General features: G+C 56.9%; 1 protein-coding gene across 2 annotated transcripts in view; it reads right to left on the bottom strand.

Annotated features, from left to right (window-relative positions):
- Positions 1 to 4,381: 4,381 nt before the first annotated feature.
- Positions 4,382 to 16,346, bottom strand: part of HDAC4 (histone deacetylase 4) — a 150,688-nt gene continuing 138,723 nt past the window's right edge. For both annotated transcript variants that reach the window (XM_080799746.1, XM_080799747.1), the window contains 3 exons: positions 9,634 to 9,718; positions 9,171 to 9,312; positions 4,382 to 8,901 (listed from right to left, as the gene is read on the bottom strand). In XM_080799746.1, the coding sequence (XP_080655872.1) occupies positions 8,862 to 8,901; positions 9,171 to 9,312; positions 9,634 to 9,718 (267 nt within the window). In that variant the 3' untranslated portion in view covers positions 4,382 to 8,861. The remainder of the gene's footprint in view (positions 8,902 to 9,170; positions 9,313 to 9,633; positions 9,719 to 16,346) is intronic.

Genomic DNA, 16,346 nt, shown 5'->3' with positions numbered 1-16,346 from the left:
GGCTGCAACCCCCATGGTCCTCATCAGCGCCGGGCCCCCGGCCGCATGTGGCCCCCCGCCTCAGGCGTCCTGTCAGATTCAGCGCTGCCTTCATTTCCTAACTGCGTAACTTTGGACTCCAGACCTTTCAGCAAGGCCGTCTGGGTGGTCTCGCACGCAGTAGGACAGGCGGGGGGACGGGTTCACACCCTCAGGTTCACCTGCCCCGGGGGCCCACGGCCCGCGGCCCATAGAGCCATGATTTGCAGACGCTTGGGACATAACTGAGTGCTCGCCACATCTTCCTCAGGCACATGTCTCATGGGCAGAGATGCGCTGTGGGGCACATTCCTCCTTTAAACCAGGTCCGAGGGCTGTTTCGACGCGGCGGGTGAGCAAATGGCTGATGCCCCTTGAGGTCAGCAGCGCGTGGATGGCAACACGCCTTCAGCAAGGAGGAGGAGCCCCACAGAGCTTGGGCTTCAGCTGCAGACACACCGGCCTACGACACCTCTCTGCGCAAACACAGTCCCGATCGCACCCGCGTTTATTTGCCTGCTTGCCGATGAGCTGTCTCTGGAACCACCAGAGCTCCTCCTTCCCACCCAACTCTGTGTAGATAAAAACTCACCTTAGGGTGAGATACAGAGGAAGAACAGACTAAAGCAGATTGTCCAGTCCCTGTCTGTGGATTCTAAGCTTCTCTGCATCCTTCTAAGGAGCCACCGCCACTTCCCCGGGCTGGTGAGAGGCCACCCTCCCCTGTGTGAGGCGCGCGCCAGGCTGGTGGCCTCGGCCTTGGTGAGCAGGCCTCCGGCTCACGAGGACAGGCTCAGAATGGTCCCCGAGGACGGTCGGGTTCCCTGCGTGTGGCCTCGCCCATAGCTCCTCGCTCTAAGCCCGGGAAAGAGTCAGGCACTCTCGTCCTACAGACGATTTTTCCTTTGTTTCCAAGATGGGCTCTAGAGATGGGTCTGGTGTCCCTTAATGGTGGGTGTTTGTGTGTTTCTGTGATGATTCAGCCCCAAGCCGTCCATGGGCCCTGCTGCGCTGTGAGAGAGGACCTGCCGTGAGAGGGGGGCTGCCTCATCCGGCACCGCTCTCGTCCCCGGCCTGGCTTGGGGTGTGCTGTTACTCAGCAACCTCCTTTCTGACATGACTGAGCACTTGGCTGGCTCTCAGGATGACAGGAGCCACGTCGTCTGGGGGACAGCGCACATGGACTCCAGGGAGGGAGAGAGCCTCTTGTCCATGGTTGACTGTCCCCATGGAGAGCGGGGTGGTATCATGCCTTACACTTTTCCAAAAACGCCTCTGTCTTGTAGGTTGAGCTCCTGGAAAGTTCCCGTGCCTCAAGGTACCTCCTGTGCCCGGGTTCCGTGGCGCCGATGCTCGGTCTCTCAGTAACTGCTCTCTCTGTCTTCTGTAGAAACAGGACCTGCACACCCCACTGGCCCGCTCACCCACAGCATGGACCCACCTCCAGTTCCCCAGCAGCCGCCTGCTCCCAGGGTGTGGCCAGAGGTTTAAGCAGAAAACATGTGTGCAGAGTCCGGTAAGAGTCCTTGAGGGGCCCTCCTGGGGGCTGGGGCAGGCCCTTGGGAAGGCTCGGGACAGTTCTAGAAGGCCCCAGGAGGGGTGAGAGATGGTCCCAGCCAGCAGGAGCAGGACTTCTGGGAGACGTTGGTCCAGCGGCCTCCCTGGTCTTTCAGGACGCATGTCTGTCGAGCAGTGTGTGTATGGAGCTGGGGATAGAACATATGTAACAGCTTTTGGGCAGGTTTACACTTTCGGAGGACTGGGACACGTGCGGCCCCTCCCAGTGGTGGCCTCAGGTCCTGCGGACATTCGTGGGGGCTGGTCAAACCCTGCTGGCCCGCAGCGCACTTGGCTGTGTGGGTGGCTGCCCGTGACTAGTGGTCGCTTAACTTCCCCAGGGCCTTGGTTGGGAGCGTGCGTGGCAGTCTCACATCCCCATGGGAGGCTGGGGAAGCAGTGCCTTCAGAGACGGACTGGATCCGCGCTGACAGGGAGACCACATCGGGGACACGGGACACCCCGAAACCGCAGTGGGAGCTCAGCACAGAGCCACGGGGTCTGCACCCCTGGCAGCGGGTTCCATGGGACCCAGAAGTAACGTCAGTGAGTCTTGCAGGTGTGACACAATCCAGCGGGAAGTCCCAGCTTCCGCTTCAGGTCCTCAGTTATCTGAGGACTTGGATGCGCTTTAGGACACTGAGCGCACTTCGGTCCTCTGGGTTTCTACGCACAGACCCTGACCCGCACATGGGTCAGAACCCACCCGGTGCCCCTCCTCAGAAGCTGCCCAGCGCTCCACCCAGCGCCCCACCCCGGAAGCTGTCAGCACCCTGAGCAACACATGACATTGTCCATTCATCGTGGGAGGCAGCCGGGCAGGTCGGTCGGCCAAGGCTTCCTCTTAAATACGAGCGTGAAGGGGATTTTAGAGTTAACCTTGTTGTATTTATTTAGAGCGAGTGCTACTGCCACTGTCCTAGCTCTTGGTGGGACGGTTTCTTACCTGGATGGTGACAAAAGGCCATCTGAGTCCGTAGCCGCACCCGTGCTCACTTTCTAGAAGCGCTGGAGCGTGTGCTCACCTGTTCCTGCTGCGGCCACACTGAGGAGCCTCACTGCCCCCAGCCTTCCCGAAACACAGCCCTGTGGGCACACCTGCCCCCAAGGGCCTCCCGAGCCCTTGCCCCACACGGGCAGGAGCCACGGGGCCTCGGGCCAGCGGGTGTCTGCTGCAGATGTGTTGCAAAGGGAGTGAGGCAGGGGTGAGGCCACAGGGCAGGGGCGGGAGGGACAGGTCCAGCCCATGCTGCGGGGGGCGCTGGTTGGGATCCTGATGAGCTCAGACCGAGTGTAGACGCAGCCGGGCCCGTCTTGGCACTGGCTGGGCATCGGAGGTTAGGAGCCGACGGTTTTTGAGGCAAGATGTGGTGTCAGGCCAAGTTTAAGGGAACAGTACGTGTCCCCGAGGGTCATCTCCTGGGATCCACACAGAGGGAGGCTGTGGCAGCCCCTGTGGAGGGCGCTGGCTGAGCGGCTTGGGGGTGGGCTCAGGGCCACGAAGCCCGTGGAAGGGCCAGGGGTCTGGGGGCTGTTCTCTGTACCTCTCTCATGTCCGACTTCTCCACCAACAAGAGGGAAGAATCGCAGGGCGAGAAGGTCCTTGAACCTTGCGGGGTGAGGGACTGGTGCCAACATCTATTCTGCTTCCTGACTCTGTCGGCTGAATGGCCGGGAGGACCGGAATGAGGCCCTAACCCCACCCGCTTGTGGAGCTGTTAGCATGTTGTTATCTCTGGGGGCACAAGGACCGTAACAGGCTCAAAGCTTGCGTTCCAGCAGGAGAAGCCTGACCTTGGAGGGGGCGCCGGCCCACATCCAGCTCCAGCTCCCGTGCTGCGGAGACCCTAGGGTGGGCGGGGGGTGGGGCAGGGGGACCAGGCCTGGGAGAGGTGAGGGAACTATAGGCTCATTCTGAAGGTGAAGCTGCCGGGATCTGCAAAAAACCCCACTAAGCCCGGCCAGGCCAGGTACAGGTTTCGCCTGGTGTGGTCGCCCGTGGCCACCTTGCTCCCTGAGTGCACACTGGCCTCCTGACTGGTTTGGAGGGATGGCTCCTCCCCACCGACAGCAGGCCATCGAAGGCCTGGGGCTGTGTTCAGGGTGCACTCTCTCTGTCTCCCCCGCCCTGGGGGCTGGGGGTGAGGTGGCCTGAGGACTGGCCCATGCGGGGAGCAAGGGAGGCCTGCCCACTGCTGGGGAAGTGTGCTTGGGAGGGGGTCACCCATGTGGGCCCTGCCGACAGTGTGACTGGTGCCTGGGGAAGGACGCTGAGGCAGATGCCTCCCGCTGAGCCACGCAAGGTTCCTGTGCCCAGCTCGCAGGCTGGTGACATAAGACCCCATGTCACTGTGCACCAGGTTTATGAAGGGGCCGGCAGGGCAGATGGAGAAGCTAGCTGTGAAGCAGGCCGGGACCCACGGGTGGCGGGGGAGAGAATGGTCCCAGCCGGTCTCCCCCAACCCCCCATGCCCGTCCTTGCACCTGGGGGGCCTGGAAGGGGTGTGGCCTTCGCTGGGGGCGGAGGCAATCATTTGGGGGTGGCAGCGTGCTGCTGCAGGCCTGGAGGTGGAGGTGGGGTTTGCAGACTCGCCCCTGGGGGGAGGCTGCGAGTATTCTGGGGAAGACAGTGCAAGGATATTTAAAGTGAGGAGCTGCCCACGGGAGGCGCTGGGGCAGGCAGACAGTGCCAGGTGCACCATGGGTCTGGGCCCAAGGGGCCCCACGCGTGGGTTCCAGCGATTCCCCTCCCGCAACAAGGGGGTCCTGGCCCGGCGAGAGGCAGCAAGGACGAGAGCACACGGTATAAACCAGAGATGCTGTTTTATTTACACCACAAGAGCAACAAGCTGTCTGATGAGGTACAAAACGCTGGACTCCGGGGAAAGTGGAATGGAGTCGGCCGTCGAGAAGGACACCGTCGTCGGGAAAACCCCGCCCACACACAACAAAACGAGAATGAGAAAACCGAGAACAAAATCTCCAACTCCACTGAGCAAAAGAAAGAACCGCTGGCAGGTCCAGACGATCCGAGAGAACGGATTACATTACAGGAGAAACAGGAGGCCGGCCGCGGCGGACCCCACATGGAGCTCGCATAGGCGCCACGGGGATGCGGCCTGGCGGCCGGTCTGCGAGAAGCTCTTGGGTGAACAGGGTCAGCCCCTTCTGTATGTTCGATGAAGGTCTCATAAACTGGGAAACCGCGCCTCCGCGAGGGCGCACACACACCGGAAACCCAAACAAACACAAGCTGTCCGCCTTCTCCCTCTTCCACTTGGAGACTCTTCGCCCCGCCGGGCGCCGTGAGCCGCGTGGGGAAGGAGCGGCCTCCGGGCGCGCCCCCGGGTCCCGGCCGCGGGGCTGGAAGTGAGATCTTAGCCACGCGTCCCGGGAAAGTAACGAGAAGTCAATACAGCTGCGTGGAAAGGGGCGCTCTCGGGCCACAGCCCGGCCGGTCGTCCGTTGGGGTCCGGTGGCCGGGCCCTGTGCAAGATCAAAGGGAGCAAACAAAACAGAGAACAAATGCCTCCAAGTCAGCTGAAGAGAGACGGGCAGTTCACTCTGAATTCTGTGTCGTTTCCCTACAACACTGTTTCCACATAAATACAATAAACTCTATTATTGGTATGTCACAAGTGCTAGATAAACTTTTCTTCTTAATATGACAAATGTGTAAGTAGTCCTTTTTAGTTTTCTTACAATAAAAAGTACAATTTCTTAAGAATAAGTTCAATAAGACGCAAACGTTCCCCACCCCAACCAGCCCCAACTCTCCTTCAAGGTTTCGTGTGGTTTTACAGAAAAATTTCCATCTTTTGTATCTGTATCTGCAAATGTCGTGAGAGGGGAACAAAAAAGGCATTTTTTTTCTTCCTCCCCAAAGCTGCCGAGTTTGGCGTGCAAAATCTGTGTTCAGTATAAAGACATGCCGGTCATACAGCCCATGCAACCTCCAGCTGTAGGAACTTAAAAAAATAGATTCATATATGTTTATATATATATTTATATATGTATCAATGCCCGTAAAACACGTGGGCCCAAAAGTCTACAAAAAGAATGGAATGAGCACATGGCTGTGACCAGTAAAGAAGGAATGTTCTGATCAAAAAGTAAAACCCATGAACTCCGCCGCGGGTGCCCGTGTTTGTGTCCGAGCAACGCCCGACGGTCCTTCCTCTGGAAACAGACTCTTAAAAGAAGTGGAGAAAAACTGAAACACTCTGACAAAGTGGCCCTTGGGAGCCGAGGGGCTGGCGGCCGCCTGCTGGTGGGGCTCGGGCACGTCGTGGTGCGGCAGGAGCCGAAAGGGCGGGCGCCGCACGTCCCGGCAGCGTTGTGGGGTTTCCCGCGAAGGGACATAAAGTGCTCGCTCGCTGACCCCTGGCCGGTGCCCCCGAGGCCTTTGCAAAGGAAGAAAAAGGCTAAAGGTGCAAGGGCCGGAGAGGGGAGGGGTGAGGCGCCCTCCCTGACGCGGGGTCCCGCAGACACTGGGGCAGGCCCTGCGCCGTCTGGCCGCTGTGGGGAAGGGCTGAGTGTGTCTTCAAAGAAAAGAAAAGGCTACACGGTAATGCTTGAAGCGCGTCTGTGGCGCTGGAGTGCTGTGCCAAACGCAGCCGGTGCCCCGGCCAGGCCTCTCCGACAGAGACCGGGAGTGAGCCCACCGTGGACAGCCGACTCACCCCGCCACCCGTAAAAAGCGTGAGATGACCTCTTTCTCCCCAAAAGTCATGGCCAGCAGGTGGCAGGGGTCCCGTGGGCCGTGCGGAGCTGGCCGAGTTGGCTCCCAGACACCGGGGCCTCCTGCCAGAGTGGGCATCGGAGCCGAGCTAGGCCCGCGGGAGGAGAAAGCCACATGGGGCCCCCAGACCCTTCGGTCCTGCTCTGGGACCGCTGTCTGGGTCTGACCACCAGCATCACAATGACCAAGCCAACCCAAGAATTAGGACTCATTTGGCCAGAAGTCCAGCTGCATCAGTGTCTCCCTCAGAAGCTACCCTGTGAACGCAACCAGATTCAGAAACGTGGCTTGGGGCTCCCTCCCATGGGAGTGCTGTGCCCGAACTCGGAACATGCTTTGGAATGAAACTGGCGGCTTCAAGTGCTGGAAACTAAGTTACCAGTAAAAAGTGACGGTCAGTTACTGTCAATGAGAGAAAGCAAGGAGAGGGGCGGTCCCGATCGGGACTCCGTGCTGTCCCCGCAGGCTCGCCAGGCAGCAGGGGCCCCTCGCCTCCCTGCAGCCACAGGCTTCAAAACCCAGGGCCTGCTACTTCCAGCCAGGACCCCGGCCATGCGGCTATGGCGGCGACAACCCCTCACAGGTGTGGGCCTCGCGCAGGCCCCATGCATTGCTGACATGCTTGAAAAGGTCTTTGGAAAACTGAATTCAAAATGCTGTCCTGACAACGCGGTCAGAGAAGTTGAAACAGGAGTTTCACAAGTGCTGATGGCCCGTGGTATCTGGCGAGCGACCCTGCCCACAGCATGGTGGAGGGGAGGACACAGCACCCCTTGTAATATGACCGATGTGGAGGGAAGAGGAGCCCCTGGTCTGGATGCAGCCGCAGTGACAGAGCCGGGATGGATGCCCCGCTGGCGTCACCGTGGAGACTGTACGTCCCCTGACTCCCTTGAGCTCGCTTCCTGAAAACGGCTGCTGCACAACACTGCTCACTGTACAAAAATAAACAAAGATGAAAATAATAAAAAGAAAAAAAAACTTTAAAAAGTAAAAAAAAAAAAAAATACAAGCAAGGATTTAGAAAGAAAGAAAGAAAGTTTAGACATTGTTACCATTCAGGAAACTGCTAAATGGTGAGAAAAAATGTAAAATTCACAAAACAATGCTTATTCAGGATCTCTTTGTGAAAAATTCATACAAAAATCAACAGCAAATTTATATTCTTTGCTATAAAAACTCATTAGGTACATATGTGCACGGAGGCTCGGAGCGGGAGGGGTCCTGTCCGAAAAGCGGAAGGAGAGCACACACCGGCCGGCTAGTTGCCCAGTGGCGAACGTGTTGGCGATCTGAAAGTTGTCCAGTCTGGGGTTCAAAAATACATGAATTTCAAACGAGATCCCTTTCCATAAGCACCTTGATGTCTAATTCACAAGTCATTCATTCGCCAGGGACCTTTATGATCTGCATTTATTATATATATATACTTTTTCTATAAATGCATTATAAATATTTTATCAAGATTTCATAAGAATCAAGTTTCTTAGCTTGGAATACATTGGAATATATATTATACATATATATATTTATTTATACCTAAAATTTAAGCAATACTTCATGCTACTTGCTTTTCATAAAAAGCATTCCGATCATAACACTGGAAGTGTGCCTAGGACATGCTTCACAACCAAATGGAGATGCTCAATTGTTTGTTATATGATGTACGAGAGGAGAACACTTTGGATTCATTTAAAATTTGTTGGACTTCAAAACCCCCAACAGTATTTGCCACTTTGCTGGAACGACCTCCCTTTCTCTTAAACAGCACTAAAGCAAACCGGGCCTGCAGGCCGGCGGCCCTGAAGCCCCCCATCCCTGCCCCGGGCCAGCACGCAGCCACAGGAAACTGTCCCCCCAATTCCTGCTGTTTATTTTTTCTTAAGGCATTGTTCCTCAGACGTCAGAAAACCCAGCCACAAAAATCCATCAGAGCAATAAAAAAAAGGCACAAACTCGCATCTTCCGACGGCTCGGGGATCCCCGAGCCGGTTCCCGCAGGCTCCCGCGTCTGCGTGTGTCCGGCGTGGCCCTGGCACGCATGTCCGCCCGTCCCCCCCACCCCCACCCCACCGCTGTCACAGACCCCCCTGCGCGCCGCTGTGGCTCCCGGACGCGGCCGGAGCCCGAGAAAACTTTCCCTTGAACAAAAAAAGAAGCTACAGGATGCGTTGAGTGGTTTACACAGAGACTGTGGAATTGTGGGTAATAATCAACGGTAAGCACCAGTTTTCATCGAGTCTGTTTTGTAGTATTAGATCTTTGATTTTCGTTTTCCTTCCCTCACGGCCACGAAGTGGGCAGCTCTGCCGCGAGCCGCCACAGGCTTCCTTCCTCCGCGGCCTCCGTCGGGGGAGCCGAGAGCCCGGCGTCGTGGGGGTCCCGGGGCCGTGCAGGGCCGCCCGCTGGGGAGCCCCCGGGGGCCTCCCGCCGCTGCTCCAGCCTTGGGCAGAGGGCGCGGGCAGGCCGCACAGAAACAGGAGCTTTCTCGGCGGAGCTTCCAGACGGGGACAGACAAACAAGAGGCCCGCAGCTCCACGGGAGGCTACAGGGGTGGCTCCTCTTCCATGGGCTCCTCGTCGGGTCTGCGGCGGCGCCCAGCACAACAGAGACAGAGAGCCCGCGGGGTTAGGGCCAAGAAGCCAGGGGGCCACCCGCTCCCCACACCCCTGCCCGCTCTTCCCGCCACCCCCGTTCCAGAGTGAAGGCTCCTCCAGAGTTTCCACGGGCCTTCCCACTGGAAAGAGGGGGCTGTGACGGTGGCATCTACATCTGGGACCCCTGCCCTCTGTCCCTCCGTCCCTTGCCAGGCTGTCAGTGGAGGGCGGCTCCGCGTTGGGGCTGAGATGCTCACCTCTTCTCAGCGGGCTTCACGCCCACGGACAGTGAGGCCATGGCGGTGACGGTTTCTGCTTCCTCGTTCTCGCACTTCTGGGCCTCTACCAGAGAGTGGCCCACCGTGGAGCAGAGGCGCGGCAGGGAGCGCCAGTACTGGCCTGAGGGGCAGAAGCAGCGTTACGGAGCCTCCCCTGGCTCGCAGTGCACAAAAACCGGGCACCTGGGAGAGGCAGCTGGCACAGCCCAGTCCTCCCTGTGGCAGGGGCATCTGGGATGGGGTAGGGGTCAGCGGGGGCGAGGGGGCTTAGTATGAGGGGCACGGGCAGGGGGCCGCCCAGACCGGAGCCTGCTGCTCGCTGTTGTCTTGGATCTGGGCCTTCTGAGTGGGGAGGCTGGCGGGGGCACAGGGCAGACCCACCTACACGACAGTCTCTGTGACCTGGGTCATCCCACGCCCCTCAGCGGCCCAGGCAACTCACTGTGGATTTCAATGACTTTCTCCATGGACCGGACCGCATTAGCGTTGGGTCTCTGCTGTAAGACCTTCTCTGGGAGAGGATCAAGCTAGGAAAAAATGTATAAATACACAGCGAATGGAAAGGCTGTCCGTATAATCCCTGTGTGTGCCGGGATGGGACACTCAAAGTCAGCTTCTCAGGTGTATTTGTGGACACAGAAGACAAAAAAGCTAAATGTGGCTTTGCTATTTACTATAATTTTTTTTTTTTGAAACAGAAGTTGATTTCTTTTCTTTGAGGTATTGTTTTCAGGGACCGTCAGGCATATTCATGAGCGCCCGTGCAGGCAGACACCGTGTCCAGGAGCCGGCTGGCAGAGAAGGCCGTCTGCCTGGGGCCTATGGGAGACACCACCTACACCACCGCGCAGAAGGGGGAAATAATGACCACTTTCTGGAAATACCACTTTCATACCTGTAGTCTTACAATAAGAAACCCTGAACATCCCATTGACGGTTTTCTTCCCCCAAAATGGGGAAAAGATGAAAGAAAGAAGACAGTGAGTAGAGTCTCTCCGAGGGGAACCTGTGCTCCCAGTGTTCCCTCCAGTGTAGACCACAGAGGACAATAAGGAAGCACAAGTCAACCAGAGGCCCATAGGGCACGCCGCGGCATCCTCAACAGGACCACTAAGCTCGCTTGGTGAAACACATCATGAAAACACAAAAATAATTTTAAAAAAGTTTAAATAATCAGACAAGCCTACAACACTGAGGGAGATCTGCTAGGTTCCAGAAGGAAGCTGGAGCCTCCCCGGGGCCATCACATATCCTGGGACAGGCCAGGGGCCGTGCAGGCCTGTGTGGGAGTGACCATAGCACCCCCAGGGATGAGCCAGGCTCACGCAGACAACGTGCCCACAGAGACACCCGGCGGGGAGAGGTCTGCTCTTAGCCTGCACTCTGCAGAGAAGGGAAGGGCCGGACATGGTCTCCCTGGTTCACATGCCCTAAGTGGAGGGGCCAGAGCCCACAGAGTAACCGTGGCCCCCTTGCAAGGCTGCTGACTGGTGTTCCCACTTCAGTTCCAAGATGCCTGAGTCCACGCCCAGAACCATCATCCAACAAACACAGATGTCCGCCAGCATGGTCTGGGCTCAGGAGAAACCAGCAAGGTCTCCAACACCACCCTCCAGTAAAGGAACCGGGCTTGGTCTTCCCGAGGCTGGGACAGGAGAATTTAGGAAGAGCCTGTGCGTCCTGCAGTATCAGGGATGGAGGGAGTGCTTGGGACGGTGATGGGTGGACTAAAGGGACACACAGGAGGCCTGGTGGGGAAGAGACCACAGCACGGTTCTGGGCTGTAAATCACAGCGTGAAACGTCCAGGAGTTGCGCTGACTAACAGCAGGGACTGGATACCTAACAGGGAGGAGACACACATGGTTCTTGAAGAACTGTACATAATCCCTGTCCCCATGTCCACTCCAAGAGGTGGGGCTGAGTGCCTTGAAAAACGAGACAGACGGACACTAAAGGACAGTCCACAGAGAACCTGACCAGCGTTCTTCACTGAAAATAGTATTTCAAAAATGACAACCAAGGGAAGACTGGGAGGCCACCACAGCCCAGAGGGGAATAAAGACATGGATGGCTGGATGCGCAGTGGGGTCCTGGATGGGGACCCTGACGCGGTGAGGGCAGTCATGGGAAGGTGAGTAAAATCTGGGCATAGTTTGGCTTAGCAGTGCTGGGCCAGGGCTGGCTCCCAGGCTGGGACAAAAGCTCCACCGAGGCCAGGCACCACCAAGAGAAAACCGTCGAAGGGCCTGCGGAGCTCTTAGTGACAGCTCTGCCATGCTCCTCTAGGTCTAAAGCTACCCAGAGTTAAAAGTCTGGTGAAAAAACTCAGAGTTGGATTTTCAAAAACTGTGGTTATTGGATTGATCAGTTTTAAACTATAAAGTATATTTAGTATGTATTAAAAATAAGAGACTAATGTAGGATTACTGAACGGAACTGGAAGATTTGAAAGAGAGCCAAACGGAACTTGTAAAAAGGAAGATACAACAGCAGAAACTGGGAACGCCTATCAGCTGAGGAGAACACTGCTAACCGGGAAGCAATGGCCGAAAAAAGGACTCTGAATGCACCAGTGACACGGGGAGCCGGCAGAGGGGAAGGGTCTGAGCGTCCCGGTGCGTGGGGGACAGACCCGAGCAGGAGGCATCACAGGAGACTCCCATGCCATAGGGGCATCAGAGCAAGGCTGAAGAGCACCGGAGATGAGCAGAGAGCAAACGGTCTGCAGAGGGATGCAGCTCACTAGCCACCAGCTCCCGCGCGGCAGAGAACAGGACCGTGTGCGGCTGCCTCAGGGCATCCAGAGAGAATACGACAATCGACCACAACTGTGGGCCCTATCGGTCAAGAACGAGGGCAGGGGGCACCCAGGTGTCTCAGACTGTTAGGTGTCTGACCCTTAATCTCAACTCAGGTCATGATCTCAGGGTCTTGAGTTCAAGCCCCATGTTGGGCTCTGCACTGGGTATGGAGCCTACTTAAGAAAAAAAAAAAAAAAAAAAGAATGAGGGTAAAATCACAACTTGAATAAAGACAACCAGATAGGGGAGCTTGACACTGGTGTCCCTCTCCTAGGAACGTACGGGGTGTGCTGGAGGCACAGTGATCCAGGGTGACGGTCTGAGATGCAGGGAGGAATGATGGACAAAGAACGTGTCAGGAATGCAGGAAAGGCCACGTAAAACAGTAATGCAGGGACCACGTAAAACAGTAATTGTGTCAAGAAAGCAAATAGGAAGGAGGGAAGGAAAGAAGGAAGAAAGGAGGCGGGGAAGGAAGGAAGGAAGGAAGCACGGGGAGAGGTTAGTCAGGGGCCGCACGCACAGCCCAGGAAGGGCCGGGGTAGGGGCTGCCCAGCAGAACACACAGGACACCGGCCGGCACAGGTCAGTCTCTAGCAAGCAGGTAACATTTTGGTGAAGGCACGTCCAGAGGGGGAGTGCTGTGACTGGTCTGTGGACCCTCGTGGGTCCGGGTGGTATGGGGAGGGAAGAGGCCACTGACTTCATCATGGGCACGTGTTACCACCTGGAAGGATCGACCCTGGGAAACAGCAAAGCAGCTGTGTATCTTCCCCCCAGGGGGGGAGCAGATGGAATGTGGGGGACTCTCAGTCACGTGGGGAGAAGGCAGAAAAGGGACCAACACAGCACAGAGCGAGATGTAGAAATGAGTCTGAAAAAAGCAAAGCCACAAAAAACAAGCCGCTACCAGCCCCACTGTAAGGTCCAGAGTCTCCACTTAGCGGGCCACCTGTGGACTGGTGAGTGAAGCCGTGGTGAGACCCAGCCTGGCGTGGCCCACGAAGGCGGCGTCTGCGAGAGGAGGGAGGCGGCAGGACTCAGCAGGCTTCCTGCACGATGTGCGGAAGCGGAAACCCGTAGCTGGATGTAAAGGACAGCTCTCCACGGTGATAAAAACGTCAATTCATCAAAAGGATGTGATGACTTAAAGTTTGTGCACATTTGATAAAACTGTTTAACATGCGGGAAGTGAACATTGTCCGACGGACGTGGCCAGATGCGCCATGGGAGGAGAGAGCGGCACATGCTCCTTACGGACAGCAGACAGAAATCAGCAGAGAAAACCACATGAGGGCACCACGGGTCAGCCTGGCTGAGGGATGGAGGAGTGTGAATGGGGAGGAGCAGGTGTGCTCCTCTGACCCACGCGGACGTCCATGCAGGTGGACCACGCTCGCCCACACACAAGGCTACCACACCCGCTCTCAGCACAGTGCCATCCATTAGAAACGGGGCACAAATGAGAACTTGAGACCTTGAGGCTGGAAATTAAACCCACTGATCATGGGTCACCGGAAGTCGGGAAACGCTTGGAAATGAGAAGCAAGGAAAACGCCACGTATCAGCGTGGGAGGCGCGGCCAGTCCTGAGCCCTAAATGCGGCCGTCAGGTAGAGCAGGTGCATGGTTCAGGAGACGAGCCAGAGAAGACAAGAGTCCCGCGGAGAGGTAAATACACAGAAAAGGGGCAGAAACAAATTTTGGAAAAGGAAGGACATTGTAGCTGAAAGTGGATTCTTAGAAACAGCTTAACTGGACAAGTTCCAGCGGGGCTGGGCAGGAGAGCCCCCGGGGTGCCAATGCACTCCAGCAGGGGAAGGGGCCACGGCACGGGGGCACGGGAAAACCGGCGGAGGGGACAAATCTCTGCTGCAGCGCGACATCCCAACGCTCATCTGCAGACGGATAGAAATCAGCTCAGTGAGTGACTTTAGATTTTCACCTACAGGAGACCCGTGGCCCAGGAGAGCTCTCCCGGTCAAGGAAGAGATTACTCTGTTCTCACGGTCACTCCTCCAGAGGTCAGGAAAATAGGAGATGCCTAACTGTTCATCAGTCCATCTGCCTACCCACCCATCCATCCATCCATCCACCTGCCCACCCATCCAGTCACCTGTCCATCTGCCCATCCATCTGTCCGTCCACCCATCCACCCACCCACACATTTGCCCATCCTGCCTTTCATCCACCCACCCATCCACCCAATTTCCCCCTCTAAGAATAAACAGGAAAAATACAGTCTATCAGGAAATGGGCCAAAGCCATGAACTTCACTAGAAGAGAACATCTAAGCTGCCAACAGGCACCTGGGAAGATGCCTGGCGCTGGGATTGATGAGGGAGTTGATCCAGCCTGCCCCGGGTGCTGTTCACCCCTCAACCGGCAGAGCTCAAACATTGTAATACCATGTGTCGCCAAGGCCTGGTGCCGGGAGCTCACCCTGGCCGCCAGCCTACGAAAGCCCGCTGGGTCCCAGGCCGAGAAAACGGCTCTGCTGCCCCCGACAGCTGGGACCCCTCGTGGAGACAGTGGCCTCCCCAAGAGCGGCTTGCTCATCCAGGTCCTCTGCTGAGGGCATAGAGGAGCAGAGCCCAGCTGTCTTCCAGGCACGAAGCTCTGCCCACCAGGTCCGGGTCATCAGAGCCTGTGGGGTCCCACCTGTCCCACTTGACTCCAGTATTTGTCAGAACTTCAGTGTCACCACTTTGAAGTACAAAGAGGGTTTTAGAAACGTAATTCATCCCATAGATTATCACTCTGAAGCACAGAGGTGCATTAGAGCAAGAAAGTCACACCCGGGTCAGCTGCCTGCCTTGTCCTGGGATGGGGGCTCCCCACGGCTGGTCTCCCCACGGGACCCACACTCCAGGGGTGGTGGGCCTTCTGGGGTCTTGTGTCACCCTCCCCCCAACACCCTCTGCCACCGTCACCTCCCCCATCTCGAGCCACCCCAGGGGATCAACTTGTCCTACCATCGGCACAGGTATAACAGGGGCTGACTCCTTCTGTCCCTGGCACCTGGCAGAGGCTGCTGGAGCCCAGAGGCCTCACTGTGCACTCGAACCAGGAGCAAACAGGGAAGAAGGGTCCTCACCTCATGCTGGGGACCTTCTGTGCTCTGCCTGTCGTGTAGGTACATGTCACCCAGGGAAAAGATCACAACAAACCTAGGGGCAAAGTGTCCTCCCAGGGGCAGTGTGCACATAAGTCCGAGGGGACAGCCCCTGGGAAGAGAGCGTGCACGGCCTCCGCGGTCTCAGGAGGAAAGCAGAAGGGGCCTGAGCGAGGCTATGACACGGCTGAGAGGAGGAGCCCTGGGAAGCGCCCCTCACGCTGGCAGCTGGTCAGCTGGTCAGCTCGGCCCACGGCCCAGCAACCAGTGCTGGGCTCTGTTCCAGGGCCAGAGACGTGACATGGGCTGCTTCTGGGCTCGACTCAAGAAAAAAGGACAGGAAAGGGGAGAAACTTTATGGCTCAAAATATTACCCCCTTAATAGCTGGGATTCTATTCTTTCATTTAATATATATTTTCAGGGCAGCCCACAAAGCACAAATCCCTGTCCTATACACTTGGGGTTTGTCAGTGAACAAAGCAGACACCCATCCCCCTGTCTGACAGCATCTCATGCCTGTGGAGAGACTGCCAATAAGCTAAAACCTTCCTGGGTGAGTAAACCCAGCAGAACGTCCAAAGGTGCTAAACGCCATGGGAAAGTGCAGAGCTGGGTCCTGGGACACGGGGTGCGGGTGGGCAGGCTGCTATGGCTCCCTGGGGAGCACAGCCTGCTGTGGCCAGGCAGGGGAAGTGGTCTGGTCCGTCCTCGGAGGGCAGCTGGGCCTCTCCTGCAGACAGGGCTGAGTGGGGTACAGGCATGGGGAACAGAGAAATGGGAGATAAAGGTCCTTGTGATCTAGAATGGGGTTCAGCTGGAGAAGTACGTCACTTAATGCCAAAGCACTGCACTCGTGCCATGGGCCTCCTTTGGGAGGTGGCTCGTCAGGGGGAACAAGCGGGCCGGCTGTAGACACAGTCCTGTCCTGAGGGTGACAGACAGGAGACCCCATGCCATCTTCACCCTGATCTGAGTCTGTAGACTTCAGAACCACAACGGAAATGAAGCTTATCGAGCTCAGTCTTTAAAAAGCTGGCCTCAGCCAGAGTGGGCAGGAGAACTCAGAGACCATCCAAGTTTGAGGACGAGAAGACTGCCCCGTGCAGATCATGCCTGGTCTGTAACATCTGCTTGGAGGTCCCACTGTCTTTTTAGGTATGGAAATCTTTTTCCTGCTCCATAGTTTCAAACTGCTCACAGTTCATGTGGGGGACTGACAGGTGACAGCACCCTGATA

Source organism: Martes martes (genome assembly GCF_963455335.1).
Source record: "Martes martes genome assembly, chromosome: 3".
NCBI lineage: Eukaryota > Metazoa > Chordata > Mammalia > Carnivora > Mustelidae > Martes > Martes martes.
The sequence above is the reverse complement of the archived record's forward strand: the minus strand, read 5'-3'. Positions and strand labels throughout refer to the sequence as shown.